Raw genomic sequence first — 15,227 nt, 5'->3', positions numbered from 1 at the left:
TACTTAAAGGGTAGAAAATATGCAAGGAAATCATAAGGGCTTAAAAAAAGACAAGGTTTGCTGTGGCAGACAAGGTGAAGGAAAATCCTAATGCTGCTACAGATATAAAAAGAGCAAAAGGAGAGCAAGGTCAAAATTGGTCCTATTGAAGATCATAAAAGACATGGGGGAGATCTTAAATGAATGTTTTTTGCATGCATTTTCTCAGAAGACAGACATAGTCTATAGAAGTGAGGCAAACAAGCAGTGAGGTCGCCTATAGAAATGAGGCGAACAAGCAGTGAGGTCGCCTATAGAAATGAGGCGAACAAGCAGTGAGGTCGCCTATAGAAGTGAGGTCGCCTATAGAAGTGAGGTCACCTGTAGAAGTGAGGCAAACAAGCAGTGAGGTCGCCTATAGAAGTGAGACAAACAAGCAGTGAGGTCGCCTATAGAAGTGAGGTAAACAAGCAGTGAGGTCGTCTATAGAAGTGAGGCAAACAAGTAGTGAGGTCGCCTATAGAAGTGAGGTAAACAAGCAGTGAGGTCGTCTATAGAAGTGAGGCAAATAACAGTGGATAAATTCCCAAGGTCTGGAAAGATATTCCCTCAGACCCTGAGGGAGGCTAGTGTATAAATTGTTAGGGTTCTATCAAAAATATTTAAAATGTCTTTAGCCATTGGGGAGGTGCTGGAGAATTGGAAGATAGCTAATGTTCCGTTGTTTAAAAAGGGCTGGATGAATGATCCAGGATATAGACTGGTGACCCTGAAGTCCGTAGTGGTTAAGTTACTAGAAGGTATTACAAGAGATTAGATTTCTAAGATTAGTAAAACACAATCTGCCACACAAAGAGCCATGTTGACTATTACTAATCAGTCCCTGTCTATCCAAATACTTGTATATCTGATCTCTTATATCAGAGTTTTTTTAGGAGGTTACCAGGAAAGTTGATGCAGGTAAGGCTGTGGATGATGCCTGCATGGACTTTATAAGGTCTTTGTAAAAGACCCATATGAGAGGTTGGTCAAGAGGTTCAGTCGCTCTGTATTCAGGATGAGATAGTAAATTGGATTAGACATTGGCTTTGCAGGAGAAGCCTGGTAGTGATAGTAGATGATTGACTATCTCACTGGAGGCCTGTAATTCCTGGTGTGCCTCAAGGATTAGTGCTGGGCCCATTGCAGTATTGCTACCTGTATCAATGATCTGGATCAGTAATTTTGCAGGTGACACGAAGATTGGGGGTGTAGTGGCCAGTGAGTAAAGTTCGCAGTGGGATTTGGACCAGCTGAAAAGGGGGTTGCAAAATGGCAGATGGATTTCAATTTTTACATTTTTAAATTTAGACATACAGCACAGTAGCAGACCATTTCAGCCCACAAATCCATGCCACCCAATTCACACCAATTAACCTACATCCCTGGTATATTTCAAATGGTAGGAGGAAATTGCTGAGTCCCTGGGGAAAACCCATGATGACACAGGGAGACATGTACAAACCCCTTACAGATGGTGGGATTTGAACCCAGGTCCTGATCACTGGCACTGTAAAGGTGTTGCACTAACCAGTGTGCCAAATGTGCTGCCCTAAATTTAATGTGGACAGGTGTGAGATATTGCCTAATTTTTGAGAGGACTATCCAAGGTTGGGCACATGCAGTAAATGGTGGGACACAGAGGATTGTGGTAAAACAGGGGGATCTGGGAATGCAGATGTAGAATTCCTTTAAAAGTGGTGTCATATGTAGATAGGGTCGTAAAGAGAGCTATTGGCCTTCATAAATCAAAGTCTTGAGCACTGGAGTTGAGATGCTATTGTGAGGTTGTACAAGACATAGGTGAGGCCAAATTTGGAGTATTTTGTGCAATTTTGATAATGTGTCTACAGAAAAAAAATCTATTAGTTTGAAAGAGTACAGGGAAGATTTACTAGGACTCCCCTGGAGCATAGATAAATGAGGGGAGATTTGGTAGAAGTATACAAAATTATAAGGGTAAACTCAAGCAGGCTTTCTCTTCCAAGGTTAGGTGAGATAAGCTCCTGAGGACATGGGTTAAGGGTGAAAGGTGAAATGTTTGAAGGAAACATTAGGGGAAGCTTCTTCACACAGAGAGTAGTGAGAGTGTGGAATAAGCTGCCAGCACAAGTGGTGAATGTGGGTTCAATTTTGGCATTTAAGGAAAATTTGGATAGATTCATGGATGGGAGGGGTATAGAGAGCTATGGTACAGGTCAGTGGGATGAGGCAGAATAATAGTCTAGTGAGGACCGGATGGGCTGAATACCCTATTTCTGTGCTGTTGTGCTCTATGGTTAATCTACTTCAATTTTAACGTAACCAGCAATTGAAAACCATCTATCCACACTCAAAAATGAAGAAAATTGATGAAGGCATGGTTTTGGTTTATGGAAATCTCTTCTGTGGAAGGAGCAACCTATATAAAAAGAATGAGTTACAACTGAACAGGAGGGGGATCAATATCCTGGCTGGCAGATTTGCTGGACCTGTCAGCGAGGGTTTAAACTAATTTGGTTGGAGGATGGGAACCAGAACAATGAGGTAGAGAATAGGCAATTGCAATGCAATTGATACAGTGCCCCATGAGAATGGGGAAGTGCAGGCGGAGGATAGAACAAAGATGGAATGAGGTGTGTCTATTTTAATACAAGAAATAATATGGCAGTTGAACACATTGCATGTGTCAATACATGGTGGCCATTACAGAGACTTGGCAGGAATGGTTGCTGAATATGCCAAGCATTAGATGTTTCAGAAAAGACAGGGAGAGAGTTTTTTTTAAAAAAGGTGGGTGAGTGGCGTTGCTGATCACGGCTGCAGAAATGGGGAAAGTCTTGAAGGATTGTCTACTGAATCAGTTTGGGTGGAAGTCGATAGGAATTCTGGGGCGACTCTGTCATTGTCAAGCGAAACAAAATTTATATGTTTCTGCTGTTTGATCAATGATACTCTACTTATAAACTGTAACTTTGAATCTGTGACAATCTACTTATAAACAGTAACTTTGAATCCGTGACACCACTTATAAACTAAAACTGAATCTTTGACACTACTTATAAACTGTAACTTTGAATCCATGACACACTACTTATAAAATGTAACTTTAATTCCCTGAGTGTGGTTAATAAAGACATCATTACTATAGCTCAGGGTGATTTAAAAAGGAGAAAACCAACACAAAAGGTCCATTACAATCTGCACCATAATGCGAATAAAAATAGATGCAATCAAATATCCAATGCTGAGGTTTAAGTTTCCATGGCAACAGCTCTTGCCTGTCTTGATGAGAGTCCTTTGCTTAATAGGTGACAAAACCTGTCTGTTTCTTGTTGGTTGCTGGAACTGTGCTAGCTGAAATCAGTGAAGAAATTGCAGCAGTTTGTTGAAATGAGCATTTCATAGACCTGTGGGGGGTGTGGGGAGAGCTCAAAAGATAAATTAGTTAGGGGCCACCTGTGGTGGTCTCACCAGAGGGGAGACTAGACTAGGTTGGAGTGGGCAGCACATAGGAAGCTCCACCCCCACAGGGCTCCCCCCCCCACCACAGGGCTCCCCCCCCCCCCCCCCAAAGGGCTCCCCCCCCCCCACCCCACAATGCTCTCTCCAGAGAGCACATGTCTCCTTAAGTCACCGGCACAGTGACGTCACTAAACTTCATCTCAGCCTGATAACTCGAGCAGAAGCTCTCCGCTCTGTGTACTCTGATCCGTCCAGGAGTGTAATGGCTTCCTGGACCACCTTCCTGTTGCCAGTACCATAAATGGGAAAACCACCCCTCTTAGGTCAGGGCGTACGGTGGTGACTAAATAGCCTGCCAAGGAACCAGTCACCTGTGTGTTCCCTGTGAGGTGGTGCTCGCGGACACCCCATAGAGACCCACAATCAGTCCCTGCTTTCTAACACCCCTTGGACCAATGCCAATGGTGTGCCATGATGGCCAGCTGAGTAGGCCCCATTCTAGGAGGGCAGGGAACCAGGCCCAGACCGCAGTTACCACCCATTACTAGTGTGTTTCCATTATCAACCCCTTCTGGCGGTGCCCCCGAGACATTGGCAATCATCTGTTGGTCAGACAGATTGCCCAGGAAACTTGCTTCTTGATGAGAAAGAAGGGAATTGGGAACCCCCTCATCTCCAAACTGAAGCAGTAGCATGGTTAAATGTTCACTTGGCTGCTGGTAGTATCGGTCCCCTAGGGTGGATAGCCCATGAGCAGCATAGTTCCTTGTCTCCATTATCTCACAGTGACCACCTACATTCCCAACCGAGGACCCTCCCTGTTTTGCAGGGTTGGCAAGGTGCCCTCATGGCAGACCTGGGACTGCGTGGTCACTGGTGGGGCTTATAAAGGCTTGGGACTCAGTTTCCTCAGGGTTATCACCATCCATCCACACATACCCATCCCCCAAACATGTGTAAATCCCCTCCCCATGCTGGACAATGGCTCAGACTTTGGGAAAAGCTGCAAGTAAGACCAACAAGCTGCTTTCAGCTGCTGTGTTTCCGTTAGCTTGGAAGCAACCTTCATGATTTTAATACCTAAGTTGGTCAGTTACCCTTGGCAATCTGCACTGCCTCTTGCAGTGCACAACAATCATGTTGCAGAGATTCTATCTCCCTATCTTTCTGGAGCCCTGACTACTTAACTCAGACATGATACCCCACTGGTACCTAAGTAGGTGTAGTGGAACATGGTATTGTGGGCACGTTCCCCACTGAGCTGGCAGGCTGGCTTGCCTGCTGAACTGGTAGCACTCCCCCAAGACCCCAATAAAGGACGAGAGCCCTAGTCTCCTTCCTCATATCTGCCCTTGGACTTGAGCCAGCAGCATGCTGAGGCACACTTGGATTTTTAGATCAATAAAACCTTTGGCCCTTACCACTCACCCTGTGAGTGGTCATTGATCGTGCTACAATAGGGATATCAGTAACCATAGGGTTCACCCAGCCTTGGGAAACCACAGTAACTCCAGGTGGCAGACCGCATGGTGCCCTATCTTCTCTCCGTGGGGATCCAACCTGTCGACCCAATCAACTGGCATGGGATGGCTTTCCAGCCACCCTGCCAAACAGCGGAACCCCTGATGGTCACCAGTCCACCCGGGGATTTTATAATTCGACCCCGGGTCCCTTCCCTATCTGTGGGTCACCTCCTGCTGACCTGTTAGTGAGCAGATACACATTCACACATGGACCTACTTATAAATACAATCTTCCACATTGTTAGTACGATCTTCACTCCCACATGGTTAAGACGCCAAACTCTGAACCCTGCTTGCAGTGCCAAACAAGCGAGTTGGGAAGAGTATCAGGTTTGGTGGATTCACAGAGAGAAGAGCCTGGACACAATGTTACAAACACTTCTAACTTTTTGTAGCACACAGGAAACAGGGGAGAACGCTAAATGGTACTCAATCATTTCACTTAAGTGATGATATAGACATTCACTTTGGACTTTGGTTGGACTCTGGTAATGATAAACCAATACTTGATCCACTTACACACCAGTCAGACGCAGAGAGAGAGAGACAACACACTGAGAATGAGAAAGAGGTGGGGAGGAAAAAAAAGAAAAAGAAAAAAACATGGAAAATTAAACAATTCAGAAACACCATGTAGATACCAGAAAGAAAGAAATATAGAAGCAAAGACCACAGGAGTGACAGAGACAAAGAGAAAGTTGGTGTGATAAAGACAGAGAAAATGTGTGAATACAAGAGAGGGATAGACTCAGACAGCAAACAAGAAAAGCAAAATAATCAGAGAGGGAATGACAGAAAATAGATGAGAGAAACCAGAGTAGTGGTGGATAATTGCTTCTCAGACTGGAGGCCTGTGACTAGTGATGTGCCTCAAGGATTGGTGCTGGGACCATTGTTGTTTGTCATCTATATCAATGATCTGGATGATAATGTGGTAAATTGAATCATCAACACATTTGCAGATGACATTAAGATTGGAGGTGGTGTGGACAGCAAAGATTTTCAAAGCTTGCACAGGGACTCTCACACAAACATCCAGTTCCCTGACCAACGCGGTGGTGGCTCTCTGTGAGTACTGACTTTTCGCAGTACTAACGGCTCAGTTTCAGTGTAGTGCTCACCTTCCCATGACACTTCCAGCATCGTCCACAGTAGCAACCTGGGTTGGTGCAATGTCTGGGGCTTGGACCACAATGGCACAACTTCAGGATTGAAGGGTGTCCACTGAGAACAGAGATGAGGAATTTCTTCAGCCAGAGGAGATGATAAATCTGTGGAATTTGTTGCCACAGGCAATTGTGGATGCCAAATAATTGGGTGTATTTAAGGCAGAGGTTGATAGTTTCTTGATTATTCAGGGCATGAAATATTATGGGGAAAAGGCCAGGCAGTAGAGCTGAGTGGGAAAATGGATCAACTAATGATTGAATGACGGGGAAAACTTGATGGGCCGAACAGCCTATTTCTGGTCCTATGTCTTATGGTCTTGAGTAAAAGATCCCCATGCACGGCCATTTCAGAAATTAAGGAGGCATGGAATCCAAAGAGGCCTTGCTTTGTGGATATAGAATTGGCTTGCCCAGAGAAGGCAGAGGTTGGTTGTAAATGGGTCCTCAGTGACAAGTGGTGTTCTGCAGGAATCTGTTCTGGGACCCTTCTTCCTTGTGATTTTTATAAATAACCTGTATGGGGAAGTGTTAGTTAGTAAGTTTGCAGATGACAGGAAGTTTGGTAGGATTGTAGATAGTTCAGAGGTTTGCTAGAGGTTACAGCTGGATATTGATAGGATGCAGAGCTGGGCTAAGTGACAGGTGGAGTTTAACCAGAAAAGTGAGGTGTTTCATTTTGATAGGTAAAATCTGAACACAGAATCCAATGTTAGTGGGAGGACTCTGTGTTCATAGGACACTCAAAGCTCCTACACAGGTTGATAGTGTTGTTAATAAGTGTCTGGTATGTTTGCCTTCATTATCAAGTTCAAGAAGTGAGAGGTAATATTGAAGCTTTATAAGACCTTAGTTGGACTCCTCTTGAAATCTTGCATTCAGTTCTGGTCCCTTCACTACAGGAAGAATGTGGAAGCTATGCAGAGGATGCATGGGAGATTTGCAAGGATGCTGTCTGGATTGGAAAACATGCTTTATGAAGAAAGGTTGAGTGTAATGGATCTTTAGCCCTTGGAGCAACAGAAGATGAGCACTGACCAGATAGTGGTGTCTAAGATGAATAAGAGAGCATTGATGATATGAAAGGCAAATGGCTTTTTCCCCAGGCTGAAATGGCTATATCAACTAACTCAGTTTTAAGATGCTTTGGAGTAAGTACAGGGACGACGTCAGAGTTAAGGTTTTCCCACAGAGAGAGGGTGCATGGAATGCGCTACTGGCAACTAGTGGAAGCAGGTATAAGAGGGTCTTTTATGTGGCATTAAGATAAGTAAGTGAAAGTGAGAAAATCAAGAGTTATGCAGCAGGGAAATTCTAGGCAGTTTGAATAGATTCTTTGATCGGTAAAACACCGTGGATGCAGGCTTTGCAATGTACTGGAGATTTTTATTTGTGCAGCTGCAGCTTACATGGACTTAGGTGAGACTTTTGGCAGGGTCCCACATGGCGAGCTGATTCAGAAGGTTAAGGAACAAGGATCCAATGGGATCTAAAGTTGGATTGCCGATGAGAGGCAGGTGGTGGTGGTTGATGGGCACTTTTCTGACTGGAGGTCTCTCCAGTGGTATACTACAGGATTCAACCCTGGGTCTTTGTGGTTTGTAATGTTGATAAGTGACTTGGGTGAGAAGGGTGGTAGTCTAATCAGTAAATTTGAAGATTACACAAAGATTGGTGGAATTAAGTTGCCTCTCATCCTTCGTCGCTCCAAAAAGAAAAATCCTGGCTCTGTCAACCTTGTTCTCCAATCCAGGAAACATCATGGTAAATCTCCTCTGTATCTTCCCCAAAGCCTCTTCCTTTTTGCAATTGTTGCTGCCAGTCCCACCAGAAACCCCCAGAACTCACCTGTTTAAACAGCAGGAAATCCCACAACATCTCAGATACACAGTCAGTCGTGGACCTTTGCAATTCAGAATAGTTTGCAGTGGGGCAGTGAAGCCCAGTCTTAACTCAAGCCCTCCAATCCCAGTGACATCTTCGTGATTATTTTCTGCTCCCTTCCAGTTTAATGACATCTTGCCCACAGCTGAGAACAGATCTCCATGTGTAGTCTCTCTAACATTTTGTATAGATGTAACATAACATTCCACCTTCTGTACTCAATGACCTGACTGATAAAGGAAGAGTGCCAAATACCTTCACCGTTATGTCAACCTGTGTTGCCACTTTCATGGAACAATGTGTTCCGCCAGGAGTTTCTATTCTACAACACACACCAATTATGTTGAAGTCCTGCCTGGACTATCCAGTATCATACCAGACTGATGTCAAGTTTACTAGCCTGTTGTTCATTGGCTTGTCCTTGTACTCATTCTCAAATAAAGCCACAACATTGGTCACAAACCAGAGTCCTGGAGTGCGGCAGAATGTGTCTGGGATCAGAGACAGGAGTGCGGACAGAGGGTGTTTGGAATTGGGACAAGAGTGCGGCAGAGTGTGTCTAGGATCGGGGACAGGAGTGTGGACAGACTGTGTCCAGGATCGGGGACAGGAGTGTGGACAGAGGGTGTCTGGGATCAGGGACAGGAGTGCGGCAGAGTGTGTCTAGGATCAGGGACAGGAGTGTGGACAGAGGGTGTCTGGAATCGGGGACAGGAGTGTGGACAGACTGTGCCCAGGATCGGAGACAGGAGTGTGGACAGAGGGTGTCTGGGTGTGTCTGGGATCGGGGACAGGAGTGTGGACAGACTGTGTCCAGGATCGGGGACAGGAGTGTGGACAGAGGGTGTCTGGGATCAGGGACAGGAGTGCGGCAGAGTGTGTCTAGGATCGGGGACAGGAGTGTGGACAGAGGGTGTCTGGGATCAGGGACAGGAATATGGACAGAGGGTGTCTGGAATCGGACAGGAGTGTGGACAGAGGGTGTCTGGGATCGGGGACAGGATTGTGGCATAGTGTGTCCAGGATCGGGGACAGGAGTGTGGACAGAGGGTGTCTGGGATCGGGGACAGGAGTGTGGCAGAGTGTGTCTAGGATCGGGGACAGGAGTGTGGACAGAGGGTGTCTGGGATCAAGGACAAGAATGTGGACAGAGGGTGTCTGGAGTCAGGGACAGGGGTGTGGACAGAGGGTGTCTGGGATCGGGGACAGGAGTGCGGCAAAATGTGTCTAAGATCAGGGACAGGAGTGCGGCAGAGTGTGTCTGGGATCGGGGACAGGAGTGTGGACAGAGGGTGTCTGGGATCAGGGACAGGAGTGCGGCAGAGTGTGTCTAGGATCAGGGATAGGAGTGTGGACAGAGGGTGTCTGGAATCGGGGACAGGTGTGTGGACAGAGGGTGTCAGGGGTCGGGGACGGGAGTGCGGCAGAGTGTGTCTAGGATTGGGAACAGGAGTGCGGACGGAGTGTATCCATGATCGGGGACTGAAGTGGGGACGGAGTGTTTTCTCGGGATTGGGGACAGGAGTGCGGATGGAGTGTATCCGGGATCAGGGACAGGAGGCCAGACAGAGTGTTTTTTTCTGGATCGGGGACTGGGGTGCGAACCAAGCATGTCTGCTGTTTTCCTCCACGGAATTACCCTGTGGCAAATCTCTACTTTTTAACTTACCTTTGGAAGGTTTGACAATATTTTTAAAATCTTTTTTCAGTTATTTTACTATTTTATTTCTCTCTCTGTCAACATTGTTGGCCATTCTTTGTGCATTTTGAATATTGTCCCCCATACTACTGCTTGCCAACATATCAACAACCCTAAGGTTGCACTCTGTGGTATTTCATTTGAAGATGACATATATTCATCACATGATGAATCATGTATCTAAATGTTTCCCAATGCTTTGTCAGATTGTCAGAGACTGAGATGCAGAGAAAAAGAGTTGAGGCAAGTGAAGCAAAAGAAGTAAAGGGGATAGAGTGGAAGGAGAAATTACAGAAAAATTATTGCTGGTGGTGAAATATCAGGAAGATAATGAGGGAGAAACAGTGAGTGGGAGCACAGAAAACCCAGAAGGACAGATAGAGGGACAGAGAAAATCTATGAAAGAGAACATGTGCAAGCAGAGATGAAGAGACAGAGAGTGTTCACATTGTTTTTTTTAAATATAAATTTATTTATTTAAATTTATTTGTAACAGGGTAGAAGCTGATTCCATGTCTTTCTGCCCAATAACACCCAATTAACCTACGGATCCTGTATAATTTTTGGAGGGTGGGAGGAAACCAGAGCTCCTGTGAAAACCCACACAGGTCACAGGGAAACTGTACAAACTCCTGAAAGGTAGTGCCGGATTCAAACCCGGTCATCAGACTTAACCGCGAGTCTGACTGTGGTGCAGATACATCACTGCTCCTGTGCACTGCCAGTCAGACGCAGAGAGAGAACAACACACTGAGAGCGAGAAAGAGGTGGGGAGAGAAAAAAAGAGAAAAACAGGGAAAATTAAACAATTCAGAAACACCCATGTAGATACCAGAAAGAAAGAAATGTAGAAGCAAAGACCACCGGAGCAACAGAGACAGAGAGAAAGTTGATGTGATAAAGACAGAGAAAAAGAGGGATAGACTCAGACAACAAACTAGAAAGCAAAAGAATCAGAGAGGGAATGACAGAAAATGGATGAGAGAAGCCAGAGTTGTGGTGGATGATTGCTTCTCAGACTGTGATGTGCCTCAAGGATTGGTGCTGGGACCATTGTTGTTTGTCATCTATATCAATGATCTGGATGATAATGTGGTAAATTGAATCAGCAGGTTTGCAGATGACACTAAGATTGGAGGTGGTGTGGACAGCAAAGGTTTTCAAAGCTTGCACAGGGATCTGGACCAGCTGGAAAAATGGGCTGATGGAATTTAATATAAACAAGTGTGCGGCATTGCATTTTGGAAGGACATACCAAGAAAGTACATACACGTAGAATGATAGGGGACTGAAGAATGCAGTGGAACAAAGGGATCTGGGAATAAAGATACATAATTTCCTGAAAGTGAGATTACAGGTGAATAAGGTTGTAAAGAGAGGTTTTGGCATATTGGCCTTCATAAATCAAAGTACTGGGTTTAGGAGTTGGGATGTTACAGTAACGTTGGTGAAGCCAAATGTGGAGTATTGTGTGCCGTTTTGGTCAACTAACTACAGGAAGGATATTAATAAGATAGAAAAAGTGCAGAGAAGATTTACTAGGATGTTACTCAGGTCTTCAGGAACTGAGTTACAGAGAACAGTTAAACAGGTTAAGACTTTATTCCCTGGAGCATAGAAGAATGAAGAGAGATTTGAAAGAGGTATTTAAAAATTATGAGGGGAATAGACAGAGTAGATAGGCTTTTTCCACTGAGGGTAGGTGAGATATAAACCAGAGGTCATGGGTTAAGAGTAAAAGGATAAAAGTTTAGGAGGAACATGTGGGGGTACTTCTTCACATAGAGAGTGGTGGGACTGTGGAATGAGCTGCCAGCTGAGGTGGTGAATCCAGGCTCAATTTTAACATTTAAGAAGAATTTGGACAGGTACATGGATGGGAGAGGTAGGGAGGGCTATGGACTGGGTGCAGGTCAGTGGGACTAGGCAAACAAATGGTTTAGCACAGACTAGAAGGACCAAAGGGGCCTTTTTCTGTGCTGTAGTGTCTTATGGTTCCAATGGGACAGAGAGCAGAAAGGACAGTGCAAATGAAAGAGTGAGAGATGGAGAAACAAATTCAGAGAAGTGGGACATAAAGAGTCTGATTAGACCACATTTAGAATATTGTGTTCAGTTTTGGTTACATTATTGGAAGGATGTAAATGCTTTGGAGAGGGTGCAGAGGAGATTTACCAGGATGTTTCTTGGATTTGAGAACATACCATTCGAAGCAAGGTTGACAGAGCTATGGGATTTCTCTTTGGAGTGATGAAGGATGAGAGGTGACTGAATAGAGGTAACTTAATAGAGTTATGTAAGTGGCTTATATAGGGTGGACAGCAAGCACATTGTTCTGGGGGAACAATAGGAAATACCAAAGGGCATCTGACATACAGCACGGTAACAAGCTCTTTCAGCTCATGAGTCCATGCTGCCCAATTATACCCAATTGACTTACAACCCCCGGTAAGTTTTGAATGGTGGGATGAAACTGGAGCCACTGGGAAAAACTCACGCAGATACGGGATGAATGTCCAGACTCCTTGTAGACATTGCGGGATTCAAATCCCAATTCCGATCACTGATGCTGTAATTGCAATCTGCTAACTACTTTGCCAACTGTTTCACCTTGGACACTAACTAGCCATGCCAAGATGTTTGAGGTAAGTTGGACACTAGCTAGCCATGCCAAGATGTTTGAGGTAAGTTTTTTTAATTAGAGAATGGTAGGTGTCTGGAATGCATTGCCATGGCTGGTGGTGGAGATGAGTACAATGGGGACATTTAAAAGACTTTTGGATAGGCACATGGATGAAGAAAAATGGAGGATGGTGGGAGTGAGAGTGGAAAGGATTAGATTGTTGTGGAGTAAGTTTCCTTAGATTGGAAAATCATCACGGGCCAAAGGGCCTGTACTATATTGTAATGTTCTATGAAAAATTAAGTAAAACAGGCTTTGCTGGGTGCACATCGCAGGTCATGCAGCATCTGTAGAGATAATCAATGTTTCAGATTGTCAGCCTTTCATTGGAACTGGTGTGGATGGGGGACTAATGGAATGGTACTCAAACTAGCAGGATGTGATGAGGAGGGTCTCACAGGTTGTATGATGGAGGCCACAACTACTTATCACATTTACCAATGTCAGAACCATAGAATAACAGGCCCTTCAGCTCATTTTATCTCTTCCAAACTATTATTCTGCTAGTCCCATTGCCTGAAACCTGCAATTGTAACCTGAAACCTCCCTACAGCTCCCATGCAAATACCTGTCAAATGTTTCTAAATGTTGTTTGACTCTGCATTCACCAACTCTTACTGGCAGCTCATTCCACACTCTGACCGTTCTCTGCATGAATAAGTTCCCCCTGATATTCCCCTTAACCCATGTCCTCTAGTTCTTGTCTCATTTAACTTCAGTTGAAAAAAGCCTGCTTAATCTGTCAGGGTGTGGGTGCTCACGGCAGAGATTCCTGAACAGCCTCCTCTGCTCACACTTTCTGAGAACCCCCACCACCCACCCACCCACCCCGGCCCCAGCTGTGTTTGGACTCCTGAATGAACATTGCACTGGTAACTACATTGCACTAGAGAGAAACCATGGAGAACGCTGATGCTAGATGATGGAATAAAATCCAGACATCCAAGAACCACTGATGACACAGTGAAATAGTGCTGTAATTAGTGTAGGAGCATTAAAAGATAATAATTAACTGAAAAGATTTCAGCACAGGAGCTCCTTCACTTTGGATGTAAAAGGGATAGGGGAGAGGATGGAAAGACAGAAGCAGTTGAGGCTCAAAGAGGCTCAATGATCCATCTATACTTATTATTATAATGTCCCGAACAGGCACAACAATTATTCATGAAGGTTCAGGGAATACTGACTTTCATGGCTGGAGAGCAATAGGGTCAGTGATGAGTCGGCTTACAGAGAGCAGGTTGGGATACTCATCAAATGGTATGAAAACAGCAACCTTACTCTCCATGTGGACAAGACAGAGATGATTGTGGACTTCAGGAGAATGAAGGTCAAGCACTCTCCATTACACATCAATGGTCCCCATTGTGGACAGCACAAAGTTCCTTGGTGTGCATATAATGGACAACCAATCCTGGGCCCACAACACTTCCTCATTAGTCAGGAAGGCACAGTGGTGCTTACACTTCCTGAGGAGGTCAGGAAAGCAAGCAAGGACGAGCAATTTAGATCGTTCTTAAATACAAAAAATTCAATTCTCTACCCAAAGTTCCCCCGTGTTTGAAGTGGAAACTTTAGTCTAAGTAAACTCCATGTAATGGCTGCAGCAATGAAAGGGCTTCATCTTTTAATGCCAGCACCTTGAGGTCTTCTTCAGCATTACGTGTGATTGTCCACATTACTCAGCAGAGAGAGCTCGATAGGTGATCCCAAATCAGTCTAAGGGAGAGAATATGATATAAATTAGTTGGTAGCTTATGTGGTTTCACTTGCAGTTATACACTCTCAGGTTAGTTCAAGTTCATTATCAACTGCACATATACAAACTGACCAAACAGTGTTTCTCCAGACCATGGTGCACGCACATAATACACAACTCATAACAATCACATTTTTACATAAAGATATAATTTAAAATAAATATAAATAAATATTTTGTAATGATAAACTCAGTTACAGGATACTGTTTAGCAATCTCACAAACTGTGGGAAGAAGCTATTTCCTTCCAAGCCTGGCAGTTCTGATTTGATAATAAAATCGCATAAATGCTGAAGGAACACATCAGGTCACACACCATCCATAGGAGGTAAATATAAACAACCAACATTTGAGACCTCTCTCTGTAATTGGATTCTGGTCTTCCTAATGAAAAGAGCAGTCTGTCCGTGTTGACAGCGGAACATCAAGGACCACCACACTGAGCACTGAGCACTTTAAGAGGGAATTAGATATATTTCTTCAGTATAAGGGTATTAAAGGTTACGGAGAGAAGGCGGGGACGGGGTACTGAACTTTAAGATCAGCCATGATCTCGTTGAATGGCGGAGCAGGCTCGAAGGGTCGAATGACCTACTCCTGCTCCTACCTTCTATGTTTCTATGTAACACAGGGCTGTGTACTCAGCTGTTCCTATTCATGACTGCAATGCTCCAACAGGGTCATCAAGTTTGCAGATTGCATGACAGTAGTTGGCCTCATCAGCAACAGTGATGAGTTAATACAGAGAAGAGGGTGAAAATCTTGTGAAATGGTGTGAGAATAACAACCTGAGTCTTAACATGGACAGGATAAAGGAGACGATTGGGGGCTTCAGGAGGACCAGGAACGACCACCTTCCTTCTACACCTTAATGGCTCGGTAGTGGAGAGGGTGATGAGGTCTAGATTCCTGAAGAAGTGATCTCTCCTGGATACATAACATCTTCTCAATTATAAGGAAGCCACAACAGCGACTGGCCACCATTCTGTCAACTTTCTACAAGAGCTCTATTGAATGTCCTGGTTGGCTGCATCACAGTGTGATACAGTTA

The 15,227-nt window shown here is 44.6% G+C and overlaps 1 protein-coding gene across 18 annotated transcripts in view; it reads right to left on the bottom strand.

Annotated features, from left to right (window-relative positions):
• Window positions 1–15,227, bottom strand: part of LOC138761737 (natural resistance-associated macrophage protein 2-like) — a 133,243-nt gene that overhangs the window by 15,409 nt on the left and 102,607 nt on the right. For 11 of the 18 annotated variants that reach the window (XR_011356477.1, XR_011356470.1, XR_011356474.1 and 8 more), the window contains 2 exons: window positions 8,000–14,136; window positions 6,107–6,209 (listed from right to left, as the gene is read on the bottom strand). Coding sequence is in view for 1 of the 18 variants with exons in the window: in XM_069934393.1 (XP_069790494.1) it covers window positions 14,077–14,136 (60 nt within the window). In the remaining 17 variants the exon portion in view is untranslated. Of the gene's footprint in view, window positions 3,516–6,106; window positions 6,210–7,999; window positions 14,137–15,227 lie in introns of those variants that run through there. The other 7 variants (XR_011356464.1, XR_011356465.1, XR_011356466.1 and 4 more) reach the window with 5 other exon arrangements.

Source organism: Narcine bancroftii, chromosome 4 (genome assembly GCF_036971445.1).
Source record: "Narcine bancroftii isolate sNarBan1 chromosome 4, sNarBan1.hap1, whole genome shotgun sequence".
Classification (NCBI taxonomy): domain Eukaryota; kingdom Metazoa; phylum Chordata; class Chondrichthyes; order Torpediniformes; family Narcinidae; genus Narcine; species Narcine bancroftii.
The sequence above is the reverse complement of the archived record's forward strand: the minus strand, read 5'-3'. Positions and strand labels throughout refer to the sequence as shown.